General features: G+C 40.4%; 1 protein-coding gene across 1 annotated transcript; it reads right to left on the bottom strand.

The window, feature by feature from the left end:
- Nucleotides 1–2,468: 2,468 nt before the first annotated feature.
- On the bottom strand, nucleotides 2,469–13,529 carry gm2a (ganglioside GM2 activator). Its single transcript, XM_084332559.1, has 4 exons — nucleotides 13,288–13,529; nucleotides 12,551–12,703; nucleotides 8,238–8,420; nucleotides 2,469–3,757 (listed from the first exon to the last, which is right to left on the bottom strand). The coding sequence occupies exons 1-4, from the start codon at nucleotides 13,402–13,404 to the stop codon at nucleotides 3,596–3,598; spliced, it is 615 nt and encodes a 204-aa protein (XP_084188685.1). The 5' UTR covers nucleotides 13,405–13,529; the 3' UTR covers nucleotides 2,469–3,595.
- Nucleotides 13,530–15,455: the final 1,926 nt, after the last annotated feature.

The raw sequence follows: 15,455 nt of genomic DNA, 5'->3' as shown, positions 1-15,455 counted from the left end.
AGTTCGTTGGTTGACTTTTTTTTATTACATTGGATGCCATTTTGTCACAGGAAAGATTTGCCTCTAGGATGGAACCCAGGTAGGTAATATCTTCTTTCCTTGTGACAATATTGTCACCCACTGTAACTGAGAAGCCGTCGGTCTTGCTGAGTTTGTTATTTGAACCGAAGAGAATGGACTCCGTTTTGCCCATGTGTAATGATAGTTTGTTATCAGCGAGCCATATGCAGATTTTGCCTAGTTCTGAGCTGAGGGTTTTTTCAACCTGTAACTTGTTCTTGTCAGAGACCAGCAGGGCTGAGTCGTCCGCAAACAGGAACAAGTTGCAGTCACAAGCTGACGACATGTCATTTGAATAAATTAGGAACAGTAGCGGACCTAGTATGCTTCCTTGTGGAACACCACAGCTTACTGTGAGGGGGGGGGTAGTGTACCGTTTACCTCTACCATCTGCTCTCTCCCCTCCAGGTAGGATTGCATCCAGCTCACTGATAGACTATCAAAACCAATTGCTTTTAGCTTGTCAATCAGAATGGTGTGATTGACAGTGTCGAAGGCCTTTTGTAGGTCCAGCATGACCATGCCGCAGTATTTACAAACATAACTAACTGGGTTTAAACACACTATAACGTAGAAAGAGACAATAAACCAGTTATAACATTTACACAACTAATTTACATCTTCTATCTAAAGCAAATAGAGCCTTTTACTGCAACCACATCTAATATATAAACATCTAAACCCTATCTTAAAAAACATAATACTTGAGTATCCTGTGGCATTAAGTGTGTATATATACATTATATCCCATTTGAAATAATCCATTTAATTTTATGATACTGTGTACCGATTTAACTCTAGATCTTTTTTGTCATAAATCAGGTATTCAGTGATAAGAACTAGACTTTTTAATCAGAATTTAGCCATCCTGATCTTCTCTTGTCACTGAAGCAAGATGCATTGTATTACAAGCTGAATTGTACAGAAGCAAAGTGACCTAGCCTCACCCCATTGGCAGATTGTTTTCATCGTTTCATGGACAATTCGATTTCAAGACTCAATACAAGAATGAATCAATGGTTAAGATAAGATCGACTACATTTCACTCAAGACGTTTACTGTAAATTAATGAAATGGGAGACTTAAGGTTAAAAAAGAGAAACGCGATTTATGAAATCAACTTTATTATAAAAGAAAACTGTATATTCAAACAGTAGAATTCCGTCATCAGTATCATTTGATTTATGTTATTAGAGGATTTTTTTTTTTTTTTTTTTTACTCCAGAGTCCCTACGATGGCATACACACACACAACTTAGATTGTTAGGCATGTACTCCGCTACTGTAGTACAGGGTTCCTGCAGGTTTCAAAGTGGCCAAAAAGCATGAACGAAAATCACTATGAAAGACATACTTCCATATGAATTGACCGGACATTTCCCCCAAACACAGTAACGCGATACAGAGACATTATCGCAACATAGAAGTAACTTCCTAATCCAATAAATTGTTAAGACCTATCAAAATCATATTTGAGACCTTTTTAAGGCCTAAAATAAATGTTACGACTTGGCGGGGACCCTGGTAGCACCTTGACCACCTCCAGTCCCTTTACACCCGTTCAGTAACACTTCACTTGACCCATCTAAACCCCGCCCTTTTTTTTAATCTTCCAATCACAACTGTCGTTACCGACAGGTGGATTGATAGGTCAATTGTGCACCACATTTTCAGTAGCTCTTTTCAGGCACTTAAACATATTATTTGAGGAGAAGAACATCTCCGATATTCGAGATTACTGTTTAGTTAAGACAGCAAGTAACACAATCTAACTAACGTATGAGAAGTTATGGGACCCGAATCCAAAGGCCTGCCCGCGTGTAGCCTTTTTACAATGCATCCGCGTTTCCGGCGCTCTGATTGGCCAGGTCATGTGACATGTGCGTCCAATAGCGTGTTTACCCATTTCCGCGTCAAAAAGCCTGCAAACTACCTGGCGTTCTATCGCCATGCTCTAACAAACTCTAACCTTAACCAACTTCGAAATTAGTGCCTAAGCTTAACCGGCGAAATAACTTGCCGTCACGCTCTAAGACAAACTCTAACCAACTTCGAAGAGTGCCTAAGCTTAACCAGTGTAGAAACTTGCCGTCCCACGATTGGCGCTCATGTCACATGACCTGGCCAATCAGAGCGCAAAACGGGAACCCAGAAACGGCGATGCGTTGTAAAAAGGTTTCAAGCGGCCTGCCCACACAAAGTCATGGGGTTGACAGGCTGTGATATTTAGTTACAGTGCAGTTTTAAGGAATCGAAAATGTAAAAAAGAAAAAGAATAATCTAATCACAGATACTTCTATAATCATAATAATTTCTCCTTTGTACGCAATTAAATACATGAGTCACAAGAAGCAGCTACAATCAAATTAGCAGCCCTCTGCGTAAATAAAATAGAATTAAAAACAAAATAGAATTTTAGAACTTTATTGTTAAAGCAATCATTTAGATTCACCAAGTTTGATCAGAAACACAGTGCCGTATAAGAGATAAAAACAGAATACAAAAAATAAAAATATGGTCTTCTGTGACCACGGTAACATAAAGCAGCTTCATAAAACCAGTTACTCCAACAGCTCTATAAACCACAGAAGACTATGAAATGATCATGGCACAGTGAAATTAAAAAAGTGCAGAATAAAAGTATTGCTTTTACGCAAACTGAACACAAACTACACCCAAACTACGACCCATCAGCCTCAAATGATGAAAGAGCTGTAGCATTGAAGAGGGGATCCTTGTTCCGCGCTAGACTTTAGCATGTATTCAATTATTATACACAGTCTTGCTTGTTATTGGTCATTCAAGATACGACCAGATAACATTGATTTGTATTATAAAAAATATATTTCACCACAGTGTTAGTATACTGGACATTATGTTCCCTATATTGGCAAATGAGAAGATCAGAAGACACTGATTTTCTATTTTAATCTCCATATACAGTACGGCCACACTGTCAAGTCAAATCATCTCCATATACGACCACGCTGTCAAATAATCTCCATATACGACCACGCTGTCAAATCAAATCATCTCCATAGACGACCACTTATAAGACAACACTGGACCGGCTTTTAGACTGGTAGATCATTGTGCTAATGAAACAATATTATCCTGCTTTTATGGTAGATTATTGTGCTAATGGGACAATATGATCCTACTTTTAGACTGCTAAACTATCAGCCTATCGTGTTTTATTCAACATGTCATTTTTCAGGGGACTTGTTTGGGTTTTGGCTTCATATGATGCTTCCAGAGAATCATTTGGGGACCCATTTGAATCTTAACCAGTGGTGCTGAGCTGAGCATGTGTGAATATGGTAATTTAGGCTTCAACACGAGCTGCACGCACTGCCTTGTTATCTGAACTCTGGGCTCATGCTGTGCTGTTGCACCAAATATCTAACTAATTAAACAAATCTACAATAAAAATTGTAGTGGAAATGGAAAGACATTATTTAAAACCAATGAAGTATGAAGTGCTCTTCTTGACAAATGAATGACTTGACGTGCAGCAGTAGCGACTGTAGAAGTCCTACCACCCATCGGAATGGATGGCGATCTCTACTTTGACGCACAACAGCTCCTTTCCATGGCTTCCCAGCGTCCCCTGGACCCTATAGTTCCCGTTCGACAGCCAGCCGGGTAGGTCTAACTTGGGCAGGGCGAAGTCCGACTTGGGAAGAGTGTATGTGCCCTAGGAAGGTAGGAGACAGAGTTAAGAGAGTATGCACCCTAGGAAGGTAGGAGACAGAGTGAAGAGTACAGTATGCACCCTATGAAGGTAGGAGACACAGAGTGAAGAGTGTGCGTAACCTAGGAAGGTAGGAGACAGAGTGAAGAGAGTACAGTATGTACTAGGGCTGCAACGATTAGTCGACATAATCGACGACGTCGATTATAAAAAATCGTCGACGAGAAATTGTTGCGTCGATTAGTCATTAAAAAAAAAAATTAAAAAAAAAAAATTATTTAATTTTTTTTTTTTTGTGCACTACCTATCTTTGTGAGAGTGGCTTCTCAGGGTTCCAGACAACATCATAACATGCTGATCCCATAGCAAATTTTGGACATTGAAAACATTGTTCCCCTGCAGGAGATGATGATCAGACTAGACACACAATACATTACACACGCACTCCTCTCACTCACACACAGCGATCAGAGTAAGACACACACATACACACTCCTCTCACTCACACACAGCGATCAGAGTAAGACACACACACATACATTACACACTCCTCTCACTCACACACAGCGATCAGAGTAAGACACACACACATTCACACTCCTCTCTCTCACACACAGCGATCAGAGTAAGACACACACACATTCACACTCCTCTCACTCACACACAGCGATCAGAGTAAGACACACACACAAATTACACAGTACACACACTCCTCTCACTCACACAGCGATCAGAGTAAGACACACACACATACACACACACACGGACTCCTCTCACACACAGCAAACAAAAGTTATTTAAAGTACACTTCCACTTTAATTTGTATTATTTAATTTATTTATCTTGTTATGAGTGATTGCTGTATTGTTCTTCAAATACATTTTCATTTAAAGTGGCTTAAAGATCCAAATTCAAATGTTTCATGAGTCATTATTTTAATTTGCTATGGGATCATCATGTTATGATGTTGTTGTTTGGTCCTGACAAGAGTCTCAAAGTCTGGGGTGATGGTAGACAAGCAACTCTGAGGTCATGCTCAATGTCCAATCTGTTCCTCTGCTCTGTCTTCAGCTGGACCAGAGCTGAGAAGCCACTTTCACAAAGATAGGTAATTATAAAAAAAAAAATTGTTGTTGTTGTTGACATTGGTTTTCGATTAGTCGACTAATCGAAAAAATAATCGGCAGATTAGTCGACTACCAAATTAGTCATTAGTTGCAGCCCTAGTATGTACCCTAGGAAGGTAGGAGACAGAGTGAAGGGAGTACAGTATGTACCCTAGGAAGGTAGGAGACAGAGTGAAGGGAGTACAGTATGTACCCTAGGAAGGTAGGAGACAGAGTATGTACAGTATATACATGCATGTCTTTTCACCTGGAGGAAACCCACCCAAACACGGGGAGTTTGATTGATTGAAAATGTTATTAACAGATTGCAGAATGGGTACAATACAGTACAGCTCAATACACCATTCTGATTGACAAGTTAAAAGCAATAGGTTTTGATAGTCTTATCAGTGAGCTGGATGCAATCCTACCTGGAGGGGAAAGAACAGATGGTGGAGGTAAACGGTACCCTACCCCCCCCCCCCCCCTCACAGTGAGCTGTGGTGTTCCACAAGGAAGGATACTAGGACCGCTACTGTTCCTAATTTATGCAAATGACATGTCGTCAGCTTGTGACTGCAACTTGTTCCTGTTTGCGGACGACTCAGCCCTGCTGGTCTCTGACAAGAACAAGTTACAGGTTGAAAAAACCCTCAGCTCTGAACTAGGAAAAATCTGCATATGGCTCGCTGATAACAAACTATCATTACACATGGGCAAAACAGAGTCCATTCTCTTCGGTTCAAATAACAAACTCAGCAAGACCGACGGCTTCTCAGTTACAGTGGGTGACAATATTGTCACAAGGAAAGAAGAGATTACCTACCTGGGTTCCATCCTAGAGGCAAATCTTTCCTGTGACAAAATGGCATCCAATGTAATAAAAAAAGTCAACCAACGAACTCGATTCTTGTACCGGATCTCCTCACTGGTAAACAAGAATACCCTGAAGACTCTGGCAGGAGCACTCATTCAAGGGTACTACGACTATGCTTGCACCTCATGGTACCAAAGCACCTCAAAGGCGCTAAAAACTAAATTACAAACATCTCAAAACAAACTGGTCAGACTACTGCTTGACCTTACTCCTAGAACCCACCTCACCCCTGCCCACTTTGACAACCTAGGATGGCTTAGAGTAGACGACAGAGTACAGCAACTTGCAATGGGCCTGGTCTACAAGATACACTACACGACCAAGGTACCCATGTACATGTCAAAATACTTCCCAAAGGTCAGTGAATACCACGATCACAACACCAGAGGGAGCTCCACAAATCATGTTAAACCCAGATTCGGCTCAAACAAGGGACTAAACATGTTTCGCAATTATGCCACATCAATGTGGAACGCCCTACCCAAAGCTGTAAAGGAATATGAATCACTACCCACTTTCAAAAACACTCTCAAAAAACACCTACGGGAGACTGCAATTAGAAACTGGCCCCTGTAAATGTCCTAGCACAACCCCCTCCAATGTACAGTAAAAATTACCAAGTATGGTCTTGTCAATATTCCAATGTACAGTTTTTGCTTGTACAGTTGTACAGTGTCCCCCACCCACCCCTCCTACCCAACCTCCCCCCCACTCCTACCCAACCCCCCCCCCCCCCCCCCCCACCTCCAATGTACAGTCCCCCCACCCCCACCCCCCACCTACCCAACCTCCTCCAATGTACAGTTTCTATGTCAAATGTATATACTTTTTCTCTGGACTCTTTTCGTATCACAAACAGTACTGTATTTGCAAATCTGGTATGTCATAAATGTATAGATGTAGCAGTACTGTCTATCTGTATGTCATATATGTCATATATGTTACGATGAATTGAAAATGGGGGACCCTGATGTAAACAAGACGAAAGTCTTTCTCTGGTCTGCATCCCCTTAACAATTGTATGTATTGAGCTGTACTGTACCCATTCTGCAATCTGTTAATAAAGTTTTCAATCAATCAATCTGGGTTTAACATGATTTGTGGAGCTCCCTCTGGTGTTGTGGTCGTGGTATTCACAGACCTTTGGAAAGTATTTTGACATGAACATGGGTACCTTGGTCGTGTAGTGTAGACCAGGCCCATTGCAAGTTGCTGTACTCTGTCGTCTACTCTAAGCCATCCTAGGTTGTCAAAGTGGGCAGGGGTGAGGTGGGCAGAACATGCAAACTCCACAGAAAGGCCCCCTGTCGGGTTTGAACCTAGGGCCTTCTTACTGTGAGGTAGCAGTGCTAACCACTGAGCCACCGTGTCGCCCATAATGCTGACTCACCAGAGGACTCCTTATTCAATCTGATTCCAAATTAATAAAGCTATTATCAAATGATTGCATCACAACTTTGTTTTGATCTCCTTTAGTACATTGTGGTTTTAACCAGTTTGTATAATACAGAATAAGAAAAATACTAAGGCTGTCAAACTATTCAAATATTTAATCTGATTAAATCGCATGATTGTCCATAGTTAATCGTGATTAATCGCATATTTTGTATCTGTTCTAAATCGACCTTAAACAGATTGCTTTATGCAAAAAAATGCACGTTTATTTATTGCCACAATGAGAAATACTGTCCAGAATATTCAAGTAACTAAGGTGTAAAACAAAAATGTTATAAAAGCCCAACAAAAAATAACAGATGGGCATACCAATTTACTTACTGTAACATTACATAGTAATGATTACTAACACAGTAGTGTGTTGAACTTTACACTTGAACCATTCATCCCCATTTTTTTTGTTTAAGCAGCCATTTAACACAAAAGGATGACCCTCATGCATTGTAAATTTGCATCAAATTCAAAACAAACGGAGTGATGCACAATATAAGTTAAAAGAAAATAATAATTTAAAACAATGAATAAAGTGTGCATGAAATAATAAGGGAAAGAAAAAGTTAGCAACTTGTTACATTCACCCACACAAAGGCTGAGGACTCACACCCCTGCCCCGTGTGTCTCTCTCTCTCCCTCTCTCTCACACACACACTCTCCCAGCTCTCTTTCTCTCTTGCCCCTTCCTCATCTCTCTCACACCCCCCCCTCTCTCTCTCTCTCTCTCTCTCTCTCTCTCTCTCTCACACACACACACTTTTAGTCAGAAACAAACATAGTATCAATGAGAGTATCGAACCTAGCCTGGGTAAATAAAGCTTAAATATATATATTTTTTTCAAACAGCCCGTTAATCTTGCATCAAAAAAATAGTGCCATTAAAAGAAATTTGCGTTAACTCTTTAATAACGCGATAACTTTGACAGCCTTAAAAAATACGTATTGTTACACTTCCTGGTTAGAAACAAAAGGTGAATAGAATAAGACTTCAGTTGCCGTTAGAAGGTTTACATTAACACCGTGAACAGAGAGATGTTTGAAGCAGACTTACAGCCTTGAAGGGACAGTGGCAGGGCAGGCCGTAGGTGTGGAAGGGCTCGGGGCAGTCCTCTCCCGGGGGGATCAGCAGGTTGATGAGCTCACAGAAGTCAGTGTAGTGGCAGCTCCCCATGTGGTCCAGGCAGGGGATCTTCACCCAGAAGTCAATCACCTCCTTCTCCAGCGTCAGGTTCACCTGGAGGGGAATGCAATGCCATCAAGTTTCATCACAAAGGACACTCTCCAAAAAGATTGACAAAATATCTTATGACATAATATATTCCAAACTTAGTTCCATCATACTGACTCAATTATATTTAAAAGAGTAGTTCACTAGTTTAGTAGTATCATTCATTGGCCAAAACTACTTTGTACTGTACGACAAGTCTCACTGGTTGGACCTGTGACAGTACACACAACATGTCAGGACACGTGCGCCACACACACAGCTCTGCCATCAAGCAATCAGGTTTTTTTTTTTTTACAACAAAAGAGAGACAAAAGATGGTTTCACAACAAACGACACATTTCAACAAACAAAAGACACATTTCAAAACAGAGATAAGACTATCGCTTCAAAGAAATTATTGATCCATGATTTTAAATTGACCATAGCCTGCATATATAAGCAGGAACCAGGCCATCATCCACTTGCTGTTTTTGCTGAATAGCTCCCTTAGTCTCGTGCACGGTGATGCAAGGTCTGGAAAAGGTTGAGAAACTCTATTGAATACCCCACGCATTGTGACATGTCTATGTCAAGGGTCAACTGCATGAAAAATGGGTATGTCCCCATTGTCCCGTCTTCATCTCTATCATCATCTTGAGGTCCATCATCATCTTGAGGTCCATCACTAAAGGTTGCTTCACCAAGTTTAGCTCTGACACTGGACACTACTAGCAGTATAGTGACTAAAGATTCATCAAGTTTAGCTCCGACACTGGACACTACTAGCAGTATAGTGACTAAAGATTCATCAAGTTTAGCTCCGACACTGGATACTACTACGGTATAGTGACTAAAGATTCATAAAGTTTAGTTCTGACACTGGACAGTACTACGGTATAGTGACTAAAGGTTGCTTCATCAAGTTTAGCTCTGGCTATACAGCACCGTTTAAAGATACAGCAGGTGCTATATAGCACCGAAGGAGTCTGAAGCCCTTGCTACAGAAACCAAACCACAGGGGCTTATCCAAGCCAGTGATGTCACAGTTGACACACACCAAGATGAACCTATTAGTAGCCGCCTGACTTATCAGTGTATTTCAGGATGTTGCTACCGCATGCAGTCAGAGATAAGCAGCGTGACATGTTTCTCAGACCTAAGTGAGCCTCATACATGTGTCCGTAGTGTTAGGTAGTTTGTGAGGGCTTTATAGCCGTGTATTATAGGCCTATGGGGTTAGCCTAGGTCAGGTTTACATGAGTAAAATGTGTCTATTCGTCTTGCTAACACAACAGGCTTCTTAACCCCGTTAGCTGTACACATGCCTACAGCAGTCTTTACTAAATGACCGGTCAGGATTTCAAGGTGCTGGAAGTGGTATTTGTTTTGTTAGAATAAGTGGTCTACATGTTGAAATAATAGCTCTACATTCTGACAGCCATCACTTAGAAAATATATTTTAGTGTTTGGTCAGTAAGTAGCATGTGTCTCCCACAGAGAGAATACATGTCCTGGTATCCTGTTCCCACTTCATCCAATCAAGAGGGAGAACACGTTGCAAATAAAAATAAGAAAAAAAAAAAGTGCTTGAAACAAGTAAAACAATCTGCCAGTGCAGTAAGCAAGATTTCTTGATAAATAAATAAATATATATAGGGTTCCCTCTCCTGATTGGATAAAGTGGGGACGGGATACCAGAAAATTGAGAGACCCATGTTACTGATCAAACAATATCAGTGATGGTTGTCAGAATGTAGAGCTAGTTAACAGAAAAAAATACCACTTAAAGCACCTTTTAAAATAGATGGATCTGCTCCCTCTTCCTGGAATATATTACAAGCTGACCTGCCGCTGGAAAATCTGACCCATTTCCGGTGACTTTCAAAGACTAATGAGTCTCTTTCCAGATATCATGACACAGTTACTCCATTTTAAATAAACCCTGTTGTGAACAGTTTTATTTAGGAACAATTGTCTACCAAAGTTCACAGCAAGGTCTGTGGAATATCTTGAGTAACCGTGTCATGATTTGTGGAAAGAGACATTGCTGTGTGGACCTTTTCAAATGTAAAATGTTTGAGCCACACAAATCCAGCGCCATTCAGCTCGATTGTATTAAGAGTGACAGCAGACCTCTCTATTAGAGCCATATGGAATCCGCGATCACGGAATCGCGGAATTGAGCAATAAAAATGGAATCAACTATAAAAAAAAAAAATTACTTTTTTTTTTTTATGTTGTGTGACTTGTACAGCACTTTGTTCAACTTTGTCAGTGCTGTAAAGTTTAAACCTTTTTAAATCTTAGACAAACAAAACACTTTGCTTTCATGAAATATTGTAAACCGTCATTTGAGGCTTTATAAAAACAGCACAATGAACACAAATCTGTCGGTGCCGAGTCCGTCATCTTAAATAACAAACAGCATTGCTTGTTGTAGTTAACAAAGAGAGGCAGAGTTGATTTTGCAAAAATATATATAATTTTTTTAATTTTTTTTTTAATAATCGAATTTTATTTTCATATTCGAATCCCATGCCCATCGAACGAAGCTTCGAAGCTTCGAAGTATTTAAGACAGCCCTATTAAATGGACTGTTATATCTTATTAAATTGTGGACATTTATTCATTCCCACTTATTAGACACTATTTCTGATGGTAAAATGAGTGTACAAAGCAAAATACAGAATTCTGAAATATTAAAACGGAAAAAACTGAATTTGGAAAAAAATTAAATGGATTTCATATGGCTCTACTCTCTATGGCAGGCAGGCAGGCAGGCAGCCATCGCCAAAGCTAGGCAAATCACACTGAAACCATCGGATACTGAACTAGATACAGTAGCAGTCGTTTCTGGTTCCATACATACTAGTAATTACTTTGCACAGGTCTGGTTCCCAGAGGCCAGAGTGAGATGTAATGTATCAAAACAGGCCCCCGAGCTCAATAGAAATATTGGCCAAGAAGAGTGGCTCAACTGTGCAGCCAAGGCCTACTGCTGTAGTGCTCTGCTCACATGGAGGAGCTCACAAGATCTTCACCACAAACACAACACCCATGTGACAACAGCATCTGACTCTCACCCAGACCCAGCATGGTGGGACTGGGTTTTAGCTGGGTCCATATAATACCAACAACAAACATTGGTATTAGTTCCTTTACAAAGCCGTTATTGGTAAGCGACCACCTTACATCACAACGTTGTTGGATTGGAACCGATTGGACTCGTCCAAATGACTTGTGCTCGTGCGTAAGATTCCTCGTCTAGCGTGTTCCGACACGGGAACGTCTTGAGACTTTTCATTTGATGCTTCTGAATTGTGGAACCTCCCTCAACGCACATTAAAGATCAGAACTCGTCCAACCTGTATGTACAGTTCAAGCATGATCACAAACCCCCGTATATCAGTCTGCATGGTTTTGGCTGATTTTCTTTGTTTCGATCTTGTGTTACTACGTTCGATTTTGTCTTGTTTATTTGAATGGGTCTGTTTACTTGACATCATTGTAAATGATGACAAGGTTAACTTTTAAGTCCATAGGTTCTTTTTTTCAATCAATGAAACACACTGAAACATGTAGGCTAGGGGCAAACCTGTTGTGGTGGTAATAATAATAATAAAAGCCTGTTAATCCTTTATACATACCTGTATAAATATCTATATATATCCCTATACTCTTACTAGTTTTATACCACTGGCCATTATGGCTTACTACCATAGTGTAGCACTGCCCAAAATAATAACTCTGTACATAAATCTGATTAGCATGATTATTACCCAGTAGTACTAATGTATATATAATAATCCAGTTTAATCACTTGTACATTGTTATTGCACTTCACTGTTACCTTTGCACTGTGTTATTTTATTTCTACTGTACTTGTGCCTGTATAATAATGACAATTACATTTCAATCGAATCTAATCTATATACATTAGTCTAATATACATTTCAATGTACAATCATTGAAAAGATAGGCATGCTGATCCATGTACAAATGAACCGTTGAAAGAGACAGACAGACAGACAGACAGACAGACAGACAGACAGGACAGACAGGACAGACAGGACAGACAGACAGACAGACAGACAGACAGGACAGACAGGACAGACAGGACAGACAGGGACGCGGCTCCAGCAGCAGCCCAGACTCACCGCCAGGGGCGCGGCCAGCTCCACGGTGGTGGTGCCGCTCACGGAGGCGCTCACGGTGCCCGGGATGTGGACGGGGTCCGGCGACACCGACAGGGAGTCCAGGAACACCGGGGCGTTGGGCTTGCTGCAGCTCTTCCATTCGAAACCGGAGACCTATTCAGTCACAGATGTACCGTTTTAATTAAAACAGTTACTTGTTGTTGCAATAAGTTCAAGTTTCTTTATTATTAGTATTTAGTTGTCATACAGAAGTACAGAATAATTTGATACAAAATACGTAGTACGTAGACACAAGTGTTCAGTATGTACATATATACAATGCTCTATGCAGAGTAGAAGTAAGTAACTGAGTTACCATACAATATACAATATACTTTACAGTGCAAAACAGAAGTGGGATGAGGTACAATTTACAGTAAGGTGTAATGAGGTATGGGTTGTAGTGCAAATTCTTTACCAATAAATATAAAGTGTGTTAAAGTGTCTAAAGTGGGTAAAGTGGGTGCTGCAGTGAGTTGTTTGTTTAAAGTGAGTGTGTGCGTGTGGATGTGTGTGCTGTGAGTGCATTTGATGGTTGTTACATAGTGTTGTCATTTAGCATTCTGATGGCCTGGGGATAGAAGCTCCTTCTGAGTCTCTCTGTGCTTGCCAACAGAATAGAAACCAGGATCCTACAGATTTGACTGACAGTGTGGACCGGGTCACACACACATGATGGATGCACGCCTCTCTCTCACCTTGGCGGCTCTCCAGAGCTTCTGCTTGGGCTGCACGTTGCTGCACTCCCCCTGCGGCACAAACAGCTCTGCCATCAGGCACAGCAGCGTGCTCACAAACACAACGTGGCTCCGCATGGTGGACGATCTCTTTGGTGACAAAGTGCTGCACGAAAGTAAAAATATAAATAGATATGATCAGGTCTGTCTAAGCAGAAGTGAAAAGGCGCACCGTCCGTCAGAATGCCACCACTGTGTCCTTGTTTCCGTATTTACAGCAGCCGGTTCGCTCACGTGACACACACTGACCCCGCCCACCCAGCCAAAGCAACACCCACCTGTAATAATGCTGAGGCGTTTGGAAACATAATGTACTTATAAGTACATTTTCGAGCCACTTGTACTTTATGTGAGTATTTTTTCATTTTAGGGAACTTTATACTTTTACTCCACTACATTTCAAGGGAAATATTGTTCTTTTTTTACTCCACTACTTTTATCTGAACCCATCAGTTACTAGTTACTTTGCAGACAATTATTTTGCATAGAAAACACAATATATATACAAAATAAAAAATGCATGAAGTTTATATACTTTCACATGTGAAGCCTGTCAACTTCAAGAGGACGTAATCAGAGCAGCATAACTGGACCACATACCACTTTAACACAACCTTTAATCAGAGCAGCATAACTGAACCACATACCACTTTAACACAACCTTTAATCAGAGCAGCATAACTGAACCACATACCACTTTAACACAACCTTTAATCAGAGCAGCATAACTGAACCACATACCACTTTAACACAACCTTTAATCAGAGCAGCATAACTGAACCACATACCACTTTAACACAACCTTTAATCAGAGCAGCATAACTGGACCACGTACCACTTTAACATCACCTTTAATCAGAGCAGCATAACTGAACCACATACCACTTTAACACAACCTTTAATCAGAGCAGCATAACTGGACCACGTACCACTTTAACATCACCTTTAATCAGAGCAGCATAACTGGACCACATACCACTTTAACATCACCTTTAATCAGAGCAGCATAACTGAACCACATACCACTTTAACACAACCTTTAATCAGAGCAGCATAACTGGACCACATACCACTTTAACATCACCTTTAATCAGAGCAGCATAACTGGACCACATACCACTTTAACATCACCTTTAATCAGAGCAGCATAACTGGAACACACACCACTTTAACATAACCTTTAATCAGAGCAGCATAACTGGACCACATACCACTTTAACATCACCTTTAATCAGAGCAGCATAACTGGAACACACACCACTTTAACATAACCTTTAATCAGAGCAGCATAACTGGACCACATACCACTTTAACATAACCTTTAATCAGAGCAGCATAACTGGACCACACACCATTTTAACATAACCTTTAATCAGAGCAGCATAACTGGACCACATACCACTTTAACATAACCTTTAATCAGAGCAGCATAACTGGACCACATACCACTTTAACATAACCTTTAATCAGAGCAGCATAACTGGACCACATACCACTTTAACATAACCTTTAATCAGAGCAGCATAACTGGACCACATACCACTTTAACATAACCTTTAATCAGAGCAGCATAACTGGACCACATACCACTTTAACATAACCTTTAATCAGAGCAGCATAACTGAACCACATACCACTTTAACATAACATTTAATCAGAGCAGCATAACTGAACCACATACCACTTTAACATAACATTTAATCAGAGCAGCATAACTGAACCACATACCATAGAGGTCAATGGATACACAAACGGCATGCAGAATGTGTACTTTTACTTTAGATACTTAAGTACATTCAATAGCAAATACTTCTCTACTTTAACTTAAGTAGCATTTGAATGGAGTGATTGAAAACTTTATTAACAGATTGCAGAATGGGTACAATAGAGTACAGCTCAATACAAACAACTGCTAAGAGGATGTATAGACAGGACTTTTACTTTTACCAGAGTACTTATTTTACTTAAGTAAAGGAACTGTGTACCTCTTCCACCACTGCCTATTATAATTTAATATGTTCTATGTTCAACATTTCCAACTCAGTGTATTCACCGCCCTCCAACTATACACGCAATGAAATAAACAATGGCCTGCAGTGTAGTTATGACACCTGTTCAAAGGGTACAAT

This window comes from Notolepis coatsorum (assembly GCF_963971535.1).
Source record: "Notolepis coatsorum genome assembly, chromosome: 16".
Classification (NCBI taxonomy): domain Eukaryota; kingdom Metazoa; phylum Chordata; class Actinopteri; order Aulopiformes; family Paralepididae; genus Notolepis; species Notolepis coatsorum.
This window is presented reverse-complemented; position numbering and strand designations above follow the sequence as displayed.

Excerpts from the sequence above, each read along its gene's own strand:
- gm2a (XM_084332559.1), bottom strand. The coding sequence starts at position 13,404 with ATGCGGAGCCACGTTGTGTTTGTGAGCACGCTGCTGTGCCTGATGGCA. Across the intron at positions 12,704-13,287 it reads AGCTCTGGAGAGCCGCCAAG|GTCTCCGGTTTCGAATGGAA; the intron begins GTGAGAGAGAGG and ends GTGACTGAATAG. Across the intron at positions 8,421-12,550 it reads AGCTGGCCGCGCCCCTGGCG|GTGAACCTGACGCTGGAGAA; the intron begins GTGAGTCTGGGC and ends ATTCCCCTCCAG.